The 20,926-nt window shown below is 31.1% G+C and overlaps 1 protein-coding gene across 1 annotated transcript; it reads right to left on the minus strand.

Moving 5' to 3' along the window:
• Positions 1-13,083: 13,083 nt before the first annotated feature.
• LOC108472293 (disease resistance-like protein DSC1) lies at positions 13,084-19,530 on the minus strand. Its single transcript, XM_017773793.2, has 5 exons — positions 18,756-19,530; positions 16,697-17,792; positions 16,173-16,484; positions 13,662-15,686; positions 13,084-13,569 (listed from the first exon to the last, which is right to left on the minus strand). The coding sequence occupies exons 1-5, from the start codon at positions 19,253-19,255 to the stop codon at positions 13,084-13,086; spliced, it is 4,419 nt and encodes a 1,472-aa protein (XP_017629282.2). The 5' UTR covers positions 19,256-19,530.
• Positions 19,531-20,926: the final 1,396 nt, after the last annotated feature.

A 20,926-nucleotide genomic window follows, 5' to 3' on the forward strand; every position in this document is an offset into this window, starting at 1 on the left:
CATCCATTTAATTCTTTAATACAAAAGACATGATATTCTTATCATGAAACATTTACCTAACCCATTATCATGGAATATTTACCTAATCCATTATCATGATTATCATGGAACATTTACCTAACTCATTATCATTGAATATTTACCTAATCCATTATCATGGAACATTTACCTAACCTATTATCATGAAACATTTACCTAACCCATTATCATGGAACATTTACCTAACCTATTATCAATTTGTATCAATTTGTACCATAAATTATGGATATCAAGTGTACATTTTGTCTACAACAACATGATGGTTGGCCACTTCATGTAAAATGGGAGGTTTGTCATGCAAATCCTCCTATTTTGCACTCCTATTTATTTGGCCACTTCAATTTAGCCTATAGCATTTTCAAACATTTTCACATAGGTCCTATTTCATAATTTCACTCCCTTTTTCTTATGGAACAAAAATTAACTAAAATTACCGGGTTCTATCTTAAGCTTGGGCATTCTAGAGGCCCACTAACATAATTAAACCTATGCCAACATTCACAGGATTCTCGAAAATTGGGGCGTTACATAAATTGATTAAGATAATAAAACAAAAAAAATCAAAAAATAAAATAAAACAGATTCAAAAATGCAAAAAATAAAATAAATGGATGAATAAAATATATTTTTAAGCTTAACCTTAGCCTCGGTGTACTCCAATCTTAAATTGATCCTTGAAATAGATTTTTCCTTCCAAGCAATAAGCTAGTTATAGTGACCAAGAACGTCCCGATCGCCAACATTTCCTTATATAGTCCATCTCGGTACGACCTGCAAACTGACTCTTGCCAAATTTCTAACTGCGATACACATGTTCTCAATTTAAGATTTCGATAGCCTTGCGATCTGAAAAGCCCAACTCGAATCAAAGGCCTCATCCGCGTGGGTCATTTAAATTCGATCTCTATCTCCCTTGACAGAATCCAACTAGCTTTTCCCACCTAGACACACCAATTTGTTCGCGGGAATTTGAACACAGTGCCGCTGATTCGTCTTCCCAACTATAAGCCAAACAACTCCAACCCAACATGCACTTTTTGAATTGAAGCTAAATTAACTTTAAGGGACGAATTTTTACTATCCCATATACCGAAGAGATAGAAAATACTGTGTTGAGAGGTTTTTTGAGTGGGCTCATAACTCACGATTGTTTTATTGGAGTAATTTCTGGACTAAAGCTAAAAGAGGTTTAGTTAATCATGGAAAAACTCATGCTTTGAAAATAGATTTGTGGAATTGTGGAAAGTGGGAAGGGAAAAGGCCTTAAAAGAAATTAAACCAAAATTTGAAAGTAAAGGAAAAAAGAAGAAGAATGAAACAACATAATAGAATGGTGACGCAGGAAGGGAGAAAAACATAGAGAATTTATTAAGTGCGAAAGTCAAAGTGTGTGTTCAATTGGCTGTAACTACTAGGTATTTATACACACTTTTAGTGCTAAAATTAGTTAGATTTTTCCTAAATATTATCACTAAATATTATCATTAAATAATTCTAAATATTATCACTAAATAATTCAAAATTTAAAAATCAAATTTAAACTAGAAATTAAACTAATTACATAATTGTAACAATATAAAAATCATTCAATCTTTATCCAGCCCTTTTTTTAAATCTCCAACCCTTCAATTTTTATCCAGTCATATTTGAATCTTCAATAATCTTTCAATCAAACCCTTATCTTTGCTTTTTGTTCCAATTTAGCCCCTTTTTTGTAAGAATTTGAATTCAGCACACCAACTTTATTCCTGATAAGAAAACTCCAAATTTAATAGTATTTTATTCGATAACTAGCCAAAAATAAGTACATTAAAAATACGAATTTATCTTGCTATCAAATGCAGATTTTGTCCCCTTATACATAGATATTTCTAAAAATTCCTCAACTTTGAATGTATATACAAGGCTAAGACTTCTTTAGAATTTTTTGTTCAAAACTCATACTCTCTCACACCGAATTTATTTTTCTCTCAAAATTCTTCTTTTCCTCTCCATATTTTCCAACGTTTTGGTGTTGGAAAAATGCAAAGTTTGTTCGTTGATCGCTGCTAAGATGCTACTGCTTTGATCATCATATTGTTATATACTAGGAGATAGTCGACCAACATTTCCCTAAGTATCGTAGGAGCAGTTGAATCTGTCTTAAGGAAACTGTTTTAAACAGGCCTCAACATTTAATAAATATATGTTCTTCTTTTCGATTTCTAGTTTTTGTTACGGTATTTATTGGTTTTCGTATCTGACAATTTAAATATAAATTATTCGATTTATATTTTATTTTATATATAAATATTTATTTATTTATATTTATATATTTTGTTCACTAACGTGTTTTGTTCAACAATCTTAAGACATATTTTAGTATTTTGCAATTCTCTAATTTGAGACGAACAAGTCACCAAGGCGAAAGAAAAAAATTATTGTATAATAGTGTCTTTTATTTGAAATAAAAATTAAAGTTAAATAAAATTTTTTTTGGGATTTATTATTTATTTCATTGTTCAATGATTTTATTCCATTTTTATTTTATTTCCAAATGAGAATTAAAGTTAAAAAAAATCTCTTTCGGGATTTATTCCCGTCGTTCAAAGGATTTTATTCCATTTTTTATTTTATTTCCAAAACGAGTATTGAATTAAATAAAATCTATTTTGGGATTTATTCTTGACGTTCAACAGATTTTATTCCATTTTTATTTTGTTATCAAAACGAGAAATTAAAATTAAATAAAATCTGTTTCAAGATTTATTCTCGTCATTTAATAAGATTTTATTTTATTTTATTTCATTTCCAAATGAGAATTAAATTAAATTAAATATGTTTCGGGATTTATTCCCGCTGTTTAATAAGATTTTATTCGATATTGATTTGTTTCCAAACAAAAACTTAATCAAATAATTCTGTTTCGGGATTGATTCCCGCCATTTAACATATTTTATTTTGGGATTTAATCATGTCATTTAACAAAATTGATTTTGATTTTGATTTTGTTTTAGAATTTTAATTCTGTCGTTTAACAAATCCAAAGGAAATTTTTTTGTTTATAGTGACCTTAATTGTGGCTTTAAATTGTGAATTAAAAACAAATTTATCAACGGTGAATTAAAAAGATAATATGAGAGTGTATATTTAGGATTGGTTCTTTGAAAGACTTGGTATTTAAGCGTGTCAAGTGCACCACCTCTGTTTTAGGGTTACTTAGCTAGTGCATTATTTTATTGTTTTTTTTATTAGACCATATAAAACTTTTGTTTTGGATTTTATTAGATTCCTGCCGTCTAACAAAAGTTGATAATTTCTCTAATTCTTGTTTTGTTTCTTAACAGAAAATGGAAACTCCCACCAATTCAATCAATTCACAATTTGAAGCTTTGGTTCAAATGCAATCTTCGATCCAAAACTCAATGTTGTCGGTGGTGACTGCTGTAAGCCACTAGAAATCTGCAAAATTATCTGGGCATAATTTCAAGACTTGGCAACAAAAAAATGTTATTTTATTTGACCATGTTGAACTTGGCCAAATTTTTGAAAGATGACCCTCATACTGTTAAAGAAGGTGAGGTAGATGAAGCTACAGCTTTCACAGCTGTTGAAGCTTGAAAACATTCTGATTTCTTGTGCCGAAACTGCATCCTAGATGGATTGTTGGATGCACTGTACAAAGTGTATAGTGTTAAGAAAACAACTAAGGAATTATGGACATCATTGGACCATAAATACAAATCTGAAGATGCTGGAGCTAAAAAGTTTTTAGTTGCTAAATTCTTGAATTTTGTAATGATTGGTTCTAAATTAGTTGTGAATCAAGTGCAGGAACTTCAACTGATGATTCATGGAATTCTTGCTGAAGGGATTATGATAAGTGAATCCTTCCAAGTGGCAGCCATTATTGAGAAGCCGACTCCTACTTGGAATGACTTCAAGAATTACCTAAAGCACAAAAGAAAGGAAATGCCAGTGGAAGACTTAAATTGTCAAACTTTGGATTGAAAAAGATAATAGAGGTACAGAAAAAAGGCTCAACAAAGTAGCAAATGAAAATGGTGCTAGGGCAAATGTCGTAGAATTCAAGAAAGACTTCAAGAAGGGAAAACAACTTCAAAATGGGTCTAAACTAGGACTAAAAGGTTGCGTTTCCAAGAAGAAAAAATTTCAAGGAAAATGCTTCAATTGCAACAAGATGGGGCACAAGTCATCTGACTGTAGGATCCCAAAGAAAGTTAGAGCTAACGAAGCTAATAATATGGAAGAAATTTCCAAGAAAGTGTCCAATATGGACTTATGTGCCCAACAAACGTAAGAACCATGAATAAGAATGTTTCTTTCTAAAGGGGAAATGTTGTGGGAAGGGGATATGTATTAAACTAAATGCAATCTATGTAAAAGAAAAACTATGAATAAGAATGTTACCTTTTTTTTTCTGTTTATATGCTTAAGTCATTAATTTTATTAAATGGTAGGTTCGGACATGTTAATTATGATACTTTACGTACATAATTAACTTAGAGCATATTCCTTCGTTTCACAATAATTATAATTATAAATGTGAAACATGTGTTGAGGTAAATTAATAAGGTCAAAAACCACTTGATCTAATACATAGCAATGTTTGTGACTTAAAATTTGTTCAAACAAGAGGAGAGAATAAATATTTTATTACCTTCATTGATGATAGCACAAAATATTGCTACATATATTTGCTTAAGAGCAAAGACGAAGCTATAGAGAAATGTTTTCTCTATAAATAAGAAGTTGAAAAAACCAACTTAATAAAAGATTAAGATGGTAAGAAGTGATCGTGGTGGTGAATATGCTGAACCATTTGAATATTATACACAACATGACATTATAAATGAATAAAACCACCATATTTTCCTCAAATGGAGTAGCCGAGCGAAACAATCGAACTCTAAAGGAAAAGATGAATGCATTACTAAGAAGCTCTGGATTATCACAGAAATGTGGGAGGAGCGTTGTTATGAGTTAATTACCTTTTAAATAAGGTGCCCCACAAGAAAAGGGACAAGACACTATATGAATTATGGATAGGTAGAAAACCATTCTACAACCACTTGAGAGTGTAAGGGTGTCTTGCTTACATAATGTATAATGGTAAGTCAAGACATATGTGCCGTCAACACAATACCGTTAAAAAACTAATCTCAAATGAAGTTATCTCTATTGATTTTGTAAAATCAAAAGATAACATTGCGGATCTACTAACTAAATGCTTAAATTGAGATCATGTTGATAAAACATCGAAAGGAATGAGACTAAAGCCCATGAAAATAAAATGTGCTATGTGAAGGAAAACCTTACCTAGTTGACTAGAGATCCCAAGATCTAGGTTCTAAGGGACAACCTAATTGCATAGACCTTATAAGGTCATTTTAGGAGTACTTATCTCAAGTCCCTTCCTATGATGTAAACAGCGACTAAAAATGGGATAGGCTAAGCAATACTTTTAATGATCATTGTGTGTTTCGGTGAGCCGAACAACATAAGTCACCTATGTGATAGTGAAGTGGGGCCACTTCCAGGAGACTATTGGGGCATAATTCTCTCAAACTCTTGCAAAACCAGGAAATGTTCACAGCTATATGAACATAACCATAAGAACTAAAACTTTTCCAGGGAGGTAGCTGTGTGAGGTATATCATTGTTTACACAAACGACAGAATAGTTCAAGGACATCACGTCTACTAGTCAGCTAGTAAAGTAAATATACTTTCACAAGGGAAGGTTCAAGGGTGGAGACCTACCTATCCTATGCAACTGTCGATCGTAGATTCTATCACCACATCGAGTCAATGTTTATAAAACTATCAATTTTCATTCATGTGGGGGATTATTAGAAAAATTGTAATTTATGGGAACTTTGAGGCATATTCTCAATTGGTAAAGGTGGAGAGTTGAATCATAAAATTATATTTTCATATTCTACTCTATGAGACCTTTACAACGGTATATTATATGCTCAAAACGGTATATCATATACAAAATCTGATATAAAAGGACATATATCCTGATTTTATTTTATTCTAATCAATTTGATTTGATTTTAACCAAATTGATTTAATTGCCCCTTTAATGCAGATTTTGTCTCCTTATACATTGATATTTCCAAAAATTCTTGTAGTTTGAATGCCTATAAAAGGCTAAGACTTCTCCAATTTTTTTTTCAATACTCATACTCTCTCACCTCGAATTTATTTTACTCTCAAGATTCTTCTTTTCCTCTCCATATTTTCCAATGTTTCGATAATAGAAAAAGACAATGTTTGTATGTTGATTGTTGCTAAGGTGCTACTGCTTTGATTATCATACTGTTGTATCCTGAGAGACAGTCGACCAATATTTCTCCAAGTACCGTAAGAGCGGCCGAATTTGTCTTAAAGAAATTATTTTAAACAGGTCTCAACATTTAGTAAATCTCTATTCTTCTTTACGATTTTTGGTTTTTGTTACGGTATTTATTGGTTTTCGTATCTGACAATTTAAATATAAATTATTCAATTTATATTTTATTTTATATATAAATATTTATATTTTTATATTTTGTTCGCTAACATATTTTATCCTACAAAAATTCACCGTTGTTAATGTCAAATACGCTTACATCTTGTGAAAAAGAAGATTACGTTTACATTTGGCTCTTTCTTAGAGAGTTACACTTTAGTTTGGCGTGAGGAACATGGACATTAAAAAGAAAAGAATGTTCCGCCGAAAGTTTTAACTTTGTTGAGTAGTTTAGTTTGTGATTCTACCATATTTGATTAAACAATTTTAAATTTATATATTAGTTTGCTTGCTAAAAAGTTAGAATTGATATTATTGATGTATTGTTTTATAAAATATCATTTTGTCTAATAAATATATTTGATTTTTTTTTTAAATATCAGTCATGAACATAAGAAACAATATATTACAACTCATGTATTTATAGTTTACTAAAATAACAACTATACTAATTCAATTAAAGTTGAATCCATCGTTGTAATCATATTTTCCGATAAAACGAAAAAGCCTACATTGGAATTGATCTTTGTAGCAGTTCTCAATAAAAATAAAATCCACACCTTAAATCACGGAACCCTGCAAAAAGAGAAAAAGATGGAAGCATAGAAGACATGGATAAGAAATTGTATGAAATTGTGATCAGATGTATTCATCTTTATATTTTTTTAATAGGGAATAACAAATCAATTTTTTTCTCCTAATTTTTAACATTTTTTTCAGAGAAAATGAATGAGTGAGAGAATGCTTTTGTTCTAAATATAGTATCTCCATATCACTTCCAAATGGTCAAACAAACAATAGTTATTTAAAGTTAGGTCCTTATTATTTATTGTCTCTCTCTTTCTTCGGCATCATCTATCACTAATGAAAGAGATAAACAGTGAGATCAAATAAATTTGACTTTGACTCATTTATCTAATTTTTATTTTTTAATAAAATATTTTTATTTAAATTAAAGGCATAATGTCTTTTTTGGCTCGCCAACTTTATAAAAAAAATCATTTTAGCCCTTTATTTTTAATATTTTTTAAAATTAATTAATTGATAGCCATACACATGGATTACCACATGGATGCTACATTATCAAAGTGACTAGACATTAATTTTTTCATCCATTTTGAGGTGATTTGACAAAAATATAATTTTAAAAGTTAAAATAGGAAAAAAATTAAACAAAGGGTTAACTCATTAACATGGAAATTCACAAGGTTCTTTCCTCAATTTTATGGTAAAAGTATCATAGGGGTTCTTATACTAGAAGTCAAATTAATTTTGTCCCTTCTACTCAAAATATAGGTAAATTAATAATTGTACATTAGATAAATTGGTCATTCTATTGAAAATTTCATCTATTTCTATTGTTAAAAACTAGCTTTTATATGTCAACATGAGCTGGATCTGGTTAATTATAGACTGGGGCAAAGGATATGATTTTTCTTTTTAGTCCAATCTAACTCGTTACGATGGAAATTTACGAGTTTTTCCACATTTGTATAGTTTAGTCAATTTATGAGCCTTTCAGTCAACTACGCTTACTTTTAGTTTTTAATTGGACGATGAAAAGACAAAGCATTCTCATGATGCTTGAGTCTTGAGTTAACAAAAGGTGTTTGCTTTTTATGGACTTTCAAAATTCAAATTAAGGCTTTGGAAATAAGAAATTGGCTTCAACAACATATTTGTTTATTTCCTAGTTTTTCAATTTGGCTTGTCAAATATTAGTTTGGAGGTTGCTGCCATTGATCAAATTTTGATTATTGAGATTAAGATTGTACTAACAGGTTTTTTAGTAAGAAATGCAATTTAGTTCCATCACTGTTATTGTACCAGCCCATTTTTGCCCGGGCCCGTAAAACAAACCTACCCCAAACTAAAAGCCCAATCAGCCAAACCCAACAACACCTAACCCTAGCGCAAACAACACAGAAAAAGAGAGAAAAGAAAAAAATCAGAAATTTCAAACCCTAGGTGCACCGCACCTAGGGCCTTTTGCCTTCAGCCACCGTCTGCCACCCCACCTGCTCCACTGCCATCCACTAGCTTGCAAAAATGAAACAAACACGCAAGCAATAGATTAAAAAGGCATGGCGAAAGGGATATAAAAGGGGAAGAAAATCGAATGTAAAGGGGCTTTTTTTGGAAAAAAAAAAGAGAAGATTGTCAATAAAAACAATAGGTGTTCAAATACAAAAACAAATCAAAAACAGAGAGCAGTTCAAGAATAGAACGATTCGTTGTCAAGGTTTTCTATTTTATTTATTTATTTTCCTATTTTCAAATCTATCTCCTTGCATATACACGTATATTACAAACATAAAAATATACAAAAAAAAGGGAGCAAAAAAGGGTACCTTTTGAAATTCCAGCCACCGCACGCGGTGGCCGGCAACGGCGGCTGATGGCGACACCACGGTTGCCCTTCGCCAGGTTCTGGCTCTGGTCAGAGAGAAATGAGAGAGGGAGCTTCTTTTTTTTTTTTTTTCAAACATGAAAGAATGATTTTTTTTAATCAAAAAAATTACTTTTATATAGCAAAGAAACGACGCCGTTTTCTTAGGCCTCCCTAGACATCAAAACGACGTCGTTTTGGGGGAGGCCGACCCGATCCGACCCGCTCCAATGACAGGATCCGCGTGTTTTTAATTAATGGGTTATTTACGCTTTTGGCCCTTCTGTTTTTTTATTATTTTGAAATTAAATTTTTCATTATTTCTAATTTTATCCTATAATTTATTTTGGTTTTCATTTTGGTCCTATGTGGTGCCGTGCGTTTTAGAAAAAGGGTTTATTGCCCGATTTGGTCCCTCCTTTTTGTTTGCACATTCAAATTGGTCCTTTCCTTCTTCATTTATTTTCAAATTGGCCCCGAACTTTCATTTTAGGTTCAATTTAGTCCTTTTTTGTTATTTTCAATATTTTAATTAAATTAATTGGTTTAATGTTAGTATATTTACTATTATTATCTAATATATTTTATTATCACAATTTTTATTATTTTACTATTATAACTTAACGTATTATTATTCTATTATTTTTATTTTTATTACCATTATTATTATCATACTTGTATTTATATTTATTTTATTCTAATACCATTATTATTATTACTTCTATTATTTTTATTTCTAACTATTATTATTTATATATATATATATTATTATTCGTATTGTTGTTATTATTACTATTATTAATATACTTATTATTGCTATTATTATTTTTATTTTATTTTTTACTTTTATTAATATACTTGTATTTATTATTATTATCTTATTTTATTACTATTATCATTGTTGTAATTACTATTACTAGTATTATTATTTTTAACTATTATTATTATTGGTAGTAGTATCATTACTATTATTATTTTATTTCATTTTTTTACTTATACATCATTATCATTATTAAATTAATTAATTTTACATTATCATTTCTATTATTTCTTTTTATATCTATATATCTAATGTCTTTAAGTACATTTATTTCATCTTATCCCATCATTTTATTATTTATTTATCCATACCCTTTTATAATTATAAACTTTAGATTGTTCATAATTTCTCTTATTATTAATATTATTCTCATTATTAACACATTTTGTAATTTATTTTAACACAGTATCTATTTGCTCATTCGTTTAATATTTTCAGTTTCAAATTTTCAATTGACTTATCATTTTTCCTTTTATTTTCGCCTTGTTCGTTTATTTTATTTTATTTTCAATCTCATATATTGTCGTTTATATAAACGCATTTATCATGTTGTGCATGTTAGTACTGTAATTTATTTTATATTTTACTATCAAATTGTGTTACATCTTACCCGATACTTTAATTTTTGTTTTTAAAATAATTGATATTCTGTGTTTCGAGATTTGAGAAAAATCGTGCCCTAACTTACTGGGTTTCGATTTCTCTCATTTAGCCCAAATAACGGAATATTCTTTTAAATTATAATACGGGTTTTTAATAAAATACTTATTCTCGGAAATACGGAGTGTTCTGCCCTAACTTACTGGATATGACATCTTGTTATCTCGGGATAAGATTTTTTTTAATAAAGGCAATTCGGTATTTGGAAGTTTGAGAGATCGTGCCCTAACTTACTGAGTTTCGATTTTCCTCGTTTACTCTAAAATATCGAATATCCTTTAAAAAAAAGGTTAAAAATACTCGGATTTTAAGTAAAAGGCAAGCTCATTCTCAAAAGTTCGAGATGTTGTGTCCGAACTTACTGGATGTTACGTTCTTCGAGACGAGAAGGTCTTTAACGTTTGAGTCTTCTACAAAAAGAGGGGGTCGTATTTTGAAGTCTTTCAAGTTTTCAATTTTCGACACTAAGACACTAATTAATCAACTAGATACCAATTTTTGGGCGTTACGAGGGTGCTAATCCTTCCTCGCACGTAACCGACTCCCGAACCTGTTTTTCAAATTTCGCGGACCAAAATCGTTGTTTTAATAAATCAAACCATTTATTAAAAACAACCGCTTTTACGAGGTGACCCGATCACACCTCATCAAAAAGGATTGGTGGCGACTCTCATGTTCGTTTTCATTTTCAAAATCTAAGTCAATTCTCGTTTTTCAAAAAAATAGTTTCGATAGTTATTGTTAACATAACAAATGCTAGCGCAGTGAATAGTAGTGATGTAGAAGTTTTTTTTAGGTGAATCATGTTATAAACCAATAAAATGGAGTGTCATGAAAAGATGCATAAAAGAAAATTTAGAGTAGATCCTAAAATTAAAATGCAATGGTAATTAGTGATAAATGGTTAGGGATGATAAAAGTGATTGCAAAAACAAAAAAAAAAGTTGCAGAGAGAGATTTTCAATTTGCTAAAAGATCAAAAGATTTCAATCAAAATGTTCAAATATTTACTTATAGTTCTCTGAATGAAGTTGTTAAAAGAAGTGAGAATATGTTGAAAAGTCAATTAAAGGGTGAGTTGAAAAGTCAAAAATGGGAGGTGCAAGTGGCACCGAAAGAAAAAGTGATAGGCAAGTTGTTTAAAGTTGAATGGGATAATTCAATTTTGGTCCCTAATTTTTTAGGCCATTTGCAAGTTAGTCCCTAAACCTCAACTATAAATAGGCCTAACCATTTTTCATTTCAATCATCCCAACCAATCTTTCTCTCTTAGTTTTCTCTCTTCTCCCATTTGAGAATTCTTAAGGAATTCTATTTGTTTGTAATATTTTAAAGATAGTAAAGTTATCATCTGGTGTTAGTGCCCGAGGACGTAGGTATAATTTACCGAACCTCGTTAAAACTCTTGTGTTCTTTCTTGTCCTATTTTTCTTTCAATATTTGAGGGTATAATAATAGTATTTAATTGTGCTATTAAATTACTATAGAAGGGATATTCTGACTAAGGAAAGACTTGGTATTTAAGAGATCCATGTGATCCACCTCTCTTCCCTGGGAATTGAACTTTGTGTGATTTTTTAGTACAATAATTTACACGCTTCTGACCCTATTGGAACTACAAAATGAACATATTAAAGTATTGAATAGTGAGAGTGGGAGAGGTTATAGAAGTTTATAAGCAAGGGAGAGGCTAAGAATTCAGTATTGGGGGACGAAACAAAATTTTAGAAGTCTGGGAGGGTAAAAATAAAAATTTAGTTTAAAAAAGGCTTAAACTGAATACTTAAAACTTGGGAGGGGCTAAACATGACATTATTTAACTTAACTGGAAGAGTTACGAACATTACATGGAAGTTACTCTCACATAAGTTACGTGGAAGTTACATGAACGCCCTAATGCGAATTTTCTTTGTAGTTCAATTCGCGACTTCTCCTTCATCGCTGTTCTCGTCTTCTCCTGATTCCATCGTGATATTTCTGTTGTGTTTTAACTAAGACTGGATACCAATCATTTTAATTAATGCTATAATTGGATTATAATTTTATAGAAAGAAAACTTAAATTTACAAGCTGGTTTTGTTCTTCATCACAAATTATACGTTAAAATGATTTATTTTTTTCTAGACATTTGTTTTGTAAGATTAAATGATTGTATACATATTTTAACAATTTTAATTAGGATATTATATTTTTATATTGAGAATTTAATTCTTTTAAAGTTTTTACATACATAACATTAATGATAATATTTGAAAAAATATCAAAACCCTCGACAGAACCTGAGACGAAAGAACCGTAAATACTAACATGAAAAAAAACAAATTTAGGGGCTAAATGAGTATTTAAACCTATTATATTTAAATCAATTACACTTGCATTAAATTTCTAATTGTGTTTAAATGATAAGAAATGAAATAAAAAGATAAAAAATTTAGAGCGAAAAATAAACATTAATAAAAATCACTTACAATTATAAATCAAACCAATGATAAATATGTAATATGTTAAATATTTAATAAACATATTTAGGGTTTGAAATTCAGTACAGATGAGATAACTAAATGAGGTTGAAGCATCATTCAACGGTCATATGAGATAACTAAATGAAATAACTAAATGAGGTTGAAGCATCATTCAGCGGTCATACTTGGAATCCTTAATTTGCAAATAATAGATGAACCCCACACTGTTTTACCTTGCATTCTGACCAAATCTGCCCATCAAGAACAAGGTCGAAACTAAAGGAACCCTCATAATTGTAAAAACGCTTGTTTGATGCCTCACTTTTACCAAACCCCCTAACTTCTTCACCACCATATAAGAGGAACAAGTGATCTGACAATCCGCTTTCAAACCCACCGGAGACATAACAACTGATCAGGTAATGAGAGTCGCCATTACAGGATTCCAGATGACATTTACAGTTAATGCCAAATTCCATACCATTATAAGAGTCTGGGAATGAAACAACGGCGGAAGCAACGAAACATGGAAAGTTTATCCAGTTATTATTAGAGCACCAGTCTGAAGGCAATTGGATGTTTATGGAAGATCCTAAGCTTTTGAAATCAAACCATTCCGGAATTTCACTTCCAGGGACGCATGTACGCATCTTAATTCTTCTTTTACTTTCTGGGGGTGCCTGTTTGATTACAATTATTAGAAACATGATTGATTATTCAGCATATAGCTCCATTTGCCAGATTGAAGATATATATAGAAGAAGAAGCTGACCTGATGATAATCTTTTAGTACAGTGAACATTTGCTCAAATGGCATTTCCAACTTTGGTGTTTCAGGATTGCGCACAGCTTTTTGATCCAGTAGGAAACAGTTCGTAAATAGCAAACCCAAGGATTTACAAAACACTGCTTGCTTCAAAACCTTCTCAATGTTTGAGACTTCCTCTACTGAAGTGCTGCCATCTACATCTATATCTTTCCCCACACTTTTCTCACCTAGTTTGAAGCAGTTGGTGAACATCAACTTCAATGAAGGGCCCTCAGCTGCATCTATATCCTGACAAAATGGTGCTTGCTCAAAAAGCTTCTTAATGCTTGAGACATCCTCTAATGAAGTACAGCCATTTGCATCTAAATATTCCAGGCTTGGTGGAAGCTCTGGTAATGATTTCAGTCCCTTGCATTTCCTCAAGATTAGCTCTTTCAACAAAGGAAAATGTTTGATGGTTATGGGCAAGTTCTCAAGATTGCTTTCAGATAAATTTAACTTCTTCAATGGGGATAACACATGGAGATGTTTCTGCTTCACTGGTCTGCCTCCAATGGCAGTAAACAAGTTCTCACAGTTGTTCAATCTCAAGTTTTGAAGACCAATAAGATTGTCAATTGAGAATGGTAATTCCTTCAAAGCCGTTCTGCTTAAATTAAGAAAGCTCAACCATTCCATGGTTTCTAAGATTTCTGGAAAAATCTCCAATCTCGAGCAACCTTCAAGTGTGAATCTGTTAAGAGATTTCAATTTATAAAGGCTGTCAGGAAGGCAAACAAGGTTTTCACAGTTGTTCAATCTCAAATCCTCAAGACCAATAAGATTGTCAATTGAGGATGGTAATTCCTTCAAAGCCGTTCCGCTTAAATCAAGCTCCCTCAACCATTCCATGGTCTCTAAGATTTCTGGAAAAATCTCCAATCTCGAGCAATTTTGAAGATTTAAAAAGGTAAGAGTTTTCAATTTATAAAAGTTGTCAGGAAGGCAAACAAGGTTTTCACAGTCGCTCAGTCTCAAATCTATAAGAAAAATAAAATTGACAATTGAGGATGGTAGTTTCTTCAAAGCCGTTCCACTTAAATCAAGCACCCTCAACCACTCCATGGCCTCTAAGATTTCTGGAAAAATCTCCAATCTCGAGCAATTTTGAAGAGAGAAAAAGATAAGATATTTCAATTTATAAAAGTTGTCAGGAAGACAAACAAGGTTTTCACACTTGTTCAATCTTAAATTTATAAGACCAATAAGATTATCATTTGAGAATGGTAATTCCTTCAAAGACATTCCGCTTAAATCAAGATGCACCAACCTCTCCATGGTGTCCAAGGTTTTTGGAAAAATCTCCAATCTTAAACAACCTTCAAGATTGAAAAACTGAAGGGATTTCAATTTATAAAAGCTGTCAGGAAGGCAAACAAGGTTTTCACAGTTGCTCAGTCTCAATTGTGTAAGACCAATAAGATTGTCAATTGAGGATGGTAATTCCTTCAAACCAGTTCTACTTAAATCAAGATATGTCAACCTCTCCATGGTCTCTAAGATTTCTGGAAATATCTCCAATCTCGAGCAACCTTGAATTGTGAATATCTTAAGAGATTTCAATTTATAAAAGCTGTTAGGAAGGCAAACAAGATTTTTACAGTTGTCCAAACTCAAGTTCACAAGACCAATAAGATTATCAATTGAGGATGGTAATTCCTTCAAAGCCGTTCCGCTTAAATCAAGATATATCAACCTCTCCATGGTCTTTAAGATTTCTGGAAAACTAGATAGATTTGAGCAGTCATGGAGAAAAAGATTGATAAGGGATGTGGCTTTATAAAAGCTAGGCAGAGATCTAAGATTTCTACATTCATTGAAATCCAAATGAGTTAGCTTCTCTAGATGGTGAAGGGATGAATGAAGCTCACGCAAGTTAGAACACCCCCTAAGTTCTATCTTTTCAAGATTTGTGGCACTTGAGAGGTCCGGGATTCTTACAAGATTCTTAGAATAGTTGAGTTTGATAATCTTCAAATTTAGTAAATCCTGCATGCATCAGAACATAGTGTTTGATAAATATGTGTACATTGAAGGACTATAATGCAACAGTTGTGAGTTGTGACCAAAATATCAAGAAAGTCATTGAAGTATCTTCAAAATGGTATTTTTGAGTAGTAGAACCATAGAATTTGAAATTTCCTTTTAAAATTTTGATATAATCTACATTAAATTTCCTTTTAAAATTCAAGATCAGTTTGACATAGAAGTTGAAATTATGGTGCTTCCTCGATAGGCTGATTATTTTCAACTTCAAATAATTAGAATTTCATAAAAACGAATACAACTCTCATGCTCAACTTTAAAATTGATATTTATTTTATTTTCGAATTAATTATTTTCATTATTACTTCAAAATAATGTGTATATATATATATACCAAAAATTTATTTATATAAACGTTGTAAGTTTTTCCTTGGATATTATTTGATAAATCAAATTGAAGGTTAACTAGGTTGTAAGAAAAAAGAGTACCTGTTTTCCCTCCCAAAGTTGTTCAACATGGCTATAACTCATATCAAGTTCAACTAGGTTCTTTGGATCAAACCTGGTGGGCAAAGTCTTCATTGGATATCTCTCCCAGTAAAGGTATCTTAGCTCATCAGGAAGTGATAAAAGCCCTTGAGGTAGGAGGATTTTGGATGTCACTTGAACCCTTTCAAAGCTGTAAGGAAGATAGAATTTGAGGAATTTAAGTTTTCGCATCTTCAGAAAGGCTTCCGCTTTTAATTCCAATTTTGGAATTCTGGACATATCAAGTAGTATGCCTTTGGGTGTTTTTGTTCCCTAAAACCAAGAGCAGTCTGTTAGAATAAGGTGTCGAGATATATGCAAAATAAGAATTATGTTATTCGAATTCAAGATAATTGTGAGATAGTGTATGTATCCAATTATGTGTTTGAATATGTGTCAAACATGCATAATTATCAGACACGGATATGCTCAGAGGAAACAAAAGTGATGGTAACATAAGTGAAGGAAATGAACAAGACCCTTACACTGTTTTCTGTTAACACATTATAAATGTCATTTGGAATCCACAACCTACTGCGTCTTTCAGGCTCCGAAGGTGATTCATTGTAAATGATGTCCCGACCCATCTGTTGCAATAAATCATGCATTGCTATCATATGTTGTGAAACAGATATAAGAGATTTATCAATGAGGTTCTCGATACTTGAATGTGCAGAGTCATAAGAAGCATCCATAATCCTTCTTACAAAGTCTAAATTCTCCCCTTTCAAGAAACAAGCAATGTCAAGAAATATGTCTTTCTCTACAGGATTTAGTCCATCAAAACTGCTTCTCAACAATTTAAGAAAATCTGGGTTAGGAATCTGCTTTAGTTCTTTTACTGCACTTTCCTGATAGTTTTTTTCCTTTCCATAAAGAGAGGACCCGAAAATTTTAATAGCCAAGGGGTTTCCATTAGCAAAACTTAAAACCATCTCTGATAGCTCCAACTGATATTCCGTGGGATGATTGCTTTTGAAGGCAGATTGACAAAAGAGCTGAACAGATTCATCTCTATCTAATTCCTCCACTTTATAAATGAGATCAATCCCATATTGGATAAGCACTTGTTTATCTCTAGTTGTAATGATGACTCGGCTTCCAGGGCCGAGTCGATTGCTTCCTCCGAATAAATACTCGAGTTGGCTTGACTTTGACACATCATCACAAACTAGTAAAACCCTCTTTCTAGAAAGCCTGTCCTTAACAAAGCTTGGTATGATTGTGGGTGTTGAGATATCTAAATTTTCATCTTCCAATATGGTTGAAAAAAGTTTCTGACGCAATTGAAATAATGTTCCTTGGTCAGCTGATTCTCTCACGTTTGCAAGAAAGAAGTAACTTTGGAAACCATCTAAAACATGGTAAAAAATGGCTTCGGCAAGTGTAGTTTTGCCTGTACCTCCCATGCCCCAAATACCTAAAATTTGAAAATCTGGAAATCCATCTTGAAATAATGACAAAACTTTCTGCATCCGCCTCTCAACTCCAACTAAACCCTCTAAATTAGCGCTTGAGGTTCCACGATTCAATTTCTTCAATACATCTTTGACAATTTTATCTACCAATGTTGAGTCAGGCCTATGTATCAGATGAAGAAACAAATTATGGGAGAAATAAAAAGAATATATAAATAAATAACTAAATTGATTCAGTGATCACTTTTAAAAGAAGACATTCAAAAATAGATGTATAATTCAAATTTCACCATCTACAACATACTCATATTACAACTTTTTTCTTTGAAAATAATATATCAATGGACTCACTGGACAGTATATTTTATACATGAGAGAATCATAAGAAGTTTGAGTTAAAGAAGAAAACAAAAAGGCAGTATAGAAAAGGAAGCAAAGAAGAACATTGTTGAATATAAATGCTTCACATGTTACTCAAATTCTTCATATATTTTCTACAATATGTGTCCACTCTCTATCTCTACAAAACTATGGTCCTTTTAAGATAGGTTAAATTCTACTATTAGCCCTTGCACTTTAAGAAAGTTATGGATTTAATCATTATACTTTAATTTAGTTATTTTTAATGCCTATACTTTTCAAATCATAAAATTTCAGTCCTCACAAAATGGTAATTGTTAAATTCATTAATTAAGTTATGTCATTTCCAAATCTAATGCAACTAGCATATTATTATACATGTAATGCTATGTCAACTTGTAATTTCCATATATTCCTCACTAAAATCCATTCAGTGGATTAACAAATATCATTTGTGTCCAGATTGAAATTTCAAATTTTGAAAAGTATAGGGATTTAGAATGATCCAATTGGAGAATGTAAACTAAATTTATGAATGTACTCATACTACATTACTAGTAATTGAATTTAACTACTATTGTTTGGATTAGGCTTAGAATTTGAAAAGTATAATGACTAAATTGATCAAATTAAAGTATAGAAACTAAATCTACAACTTTTGCAAAGTACAAACACTAAAAGAAAAAATTAACCTTAAATATCCACCCTCAATCTATGTATATACTAATAAAAAGGATTGAACGTAAGGAAACGGAAGTGAATTTACCGAGTAACATGTGAATCCCAACCGGATAAATTGGCAGCAGACGTCAAAGCACTTCTCCAGGATTTCACCTTTTCAACATCATGCTTTAAATTTTCTTCATGATTTGCAATTGCATCTCCAAAACTCCCTCTTTGTTTCCGTACATCTGAGGGATCTACACCGTAAAATACAGGAACCACTAAATAATGCTGTTTCAACTTCTTGCAGTCCATGATCTTGACCAGCTCGTCCAAGCACCATCTGGAAGAAGCATAGTTTTTGGAGAAAACAATGACTGAAACCCTGGATCCTTCAATGGCCGTCAACAGCGCCCCTGAAATTTCATCTCCCCTTGGAAGCCCCTCATCGTCTATAAAAACTTGGATTTTCTTTCGGCACAAATCTTTGTAGAGATGACTTACGAAACCATTACGAGTATCCTCGCCTCTGAAGCTAAGGAAAACATCGTACGCTGTTGCTTCGATCATAGCAGCAGAAGAAGAAGTTGTTGAAGGAAGCATATTGGTGTTCCGCCGGATTTGATGAAAGATTATTGGATTATGAGTAAATGGGTTGTGATAAGATAAGAAATAATATATTAGAACTCATGTGTTTCTAGTTACTAAAATAATAACTATATTAATTCAATTAAAGCTGAATCCACCGTTGTAATTTTATTTTTCCATCAATAAAAGCAGCATGCGCTGGAATTGATGTTTGTAGCCGTTGTCAAAATCCACACCTTAAATCACGGAACCCTGCAAAAATGATGTTTGTAGCATAGCTTGGAATTGATGTTTATAGCTTATATAGCTTAAGGGTTATAGGTATATATACCTATTTAACCCAACCTAAAAAGCTTATAGCTTCATTGTGGTGGGAACATGGGCTTCAAAATTGAGATCATGGCCATAACTATAAATATTTTTAGGTGCTGAAACTAAATAATATTTTATGAAGCCATTAAAACATAATCTTATAATGTATTAATTTATTATTTTATATTTTTAAAAGGTTAAATATAATTTATTTCATTTTAAAAGGTTAAAATATAATTTTATTATAAATTAAATTTTAATTTAAACATCTTACAAAAAATTTTAAAAGCAATTTTTATTTGAAAAGTGTTAATACCGTATCTGTCCCCACATATTTACCTTTGATTGAAAGTTTACTTTATCAACAATGGAATAAATTAGGGATGAAGTAAGCTAACAATAAAATAGCATTTCAATTACTTAACAATAAATTTAAAAATTAAAATGTATAAACATAAAATATATTATAAACAATTTCCATAATATTAAAAAATATAATATCAACAATCGGTTGACGGGGATAAGCATTTTCTTTTTGATTAGCATTGCGTATTTTTCCAGTGAACGGATTGATTGACGGAAATTCGCAGCTTTACAACATAACATAAACTGCCGTTATTAAATTCTGTTTTCATGGATACAATTTCTGTCACATAATTTTATTTTTTAATTACGCCATATTATATTATATTTATCACATTATTTTTATTTATTAAATACGCCCTATTTATATAATTTACGAGTCTTTTAGTCCACTATGTGTACATTTGGTTGTTTGGTAGAAAGTTACCCACCCACCCATCGTACATTAAACACAAAAGCTTATAGCTGCATTGGGGGAACATGGCCAATCGAAATCATTCTTCCACTTTAATTTTATGTCATATATAAATACATAAAAATAAGTATTTAAGGGCATAAATTTAATATATTACTTATTTTTAAATAAAGAATTAAAATGTAATTTGAAATATATTATAAACACTTTTATGATATTTTTACTTATAAACTTAGATTTCATATTTTTATAATATTTATAAGTTTTATGGGGAAAATATTAGGCTAAGTGAGAAGCTTGGATATGTTATGATCATCTAATTAGTACGTTAATTTATTTTAACGATTAATGTGTTAAAATAAAAATTATTAATGGAGAGGCTGAATTGATTATTTTAATTAACAATAAGGGCTTAATTGTATGTAAATTTATTTTAACTATCAATGTGATTAAAGATAAAAACAGGAACACTGTTGAACGTAGAACAAAGTCGTGCTGATTGATGATGTTGACCAGCTCGTCCAAGCACCATTTAGAAGAAGCCTAGTTTCCAGAGAAAAAAATTATTGAAACCTTCGATTCTTCAGTGGCCGAAA

This window comes from Gossypium arboreum, chromosome 11 (assembly GCF_025698485.1).
Source record: "Gossypium arboreum isolate Shixiya-1 chromosome 11, ASM2569848v2, whole genome shotgun sequence".
Taxonomy (NCBI): Eukaryota; Viridiplantae; Streptophyta; class Magnoliopsida; order Malvales; family Malvaceae; genus Gossypium; species Gossypium arboreum.

Excerpts from the sequence above, each read along its gene's own strand:
- LOC108472293 (XM_017773793.2), bottom strand. The coding sequence starts at position 19,255 with ATGCTTCCTTCAACAACTTCTTCTTCTGCTGCTATGATCGAAGCAACA. Across the intron at positions 16,485-16,696 it reads ATGTGTTAACAGAAAACAGT|GGAACAAAAACACCCAAAGG; the intron begins GTAAGGGTCTTG and ends TCTTGGTTTTAG. Across the intron at positions 15,687-16,172 it reads AACTTTGGGAGGGAAAACAG|GATTTACTAAATTTGAAGAT; the intron begins GTACTCTTTTTT and ends TGATGCATGCAG.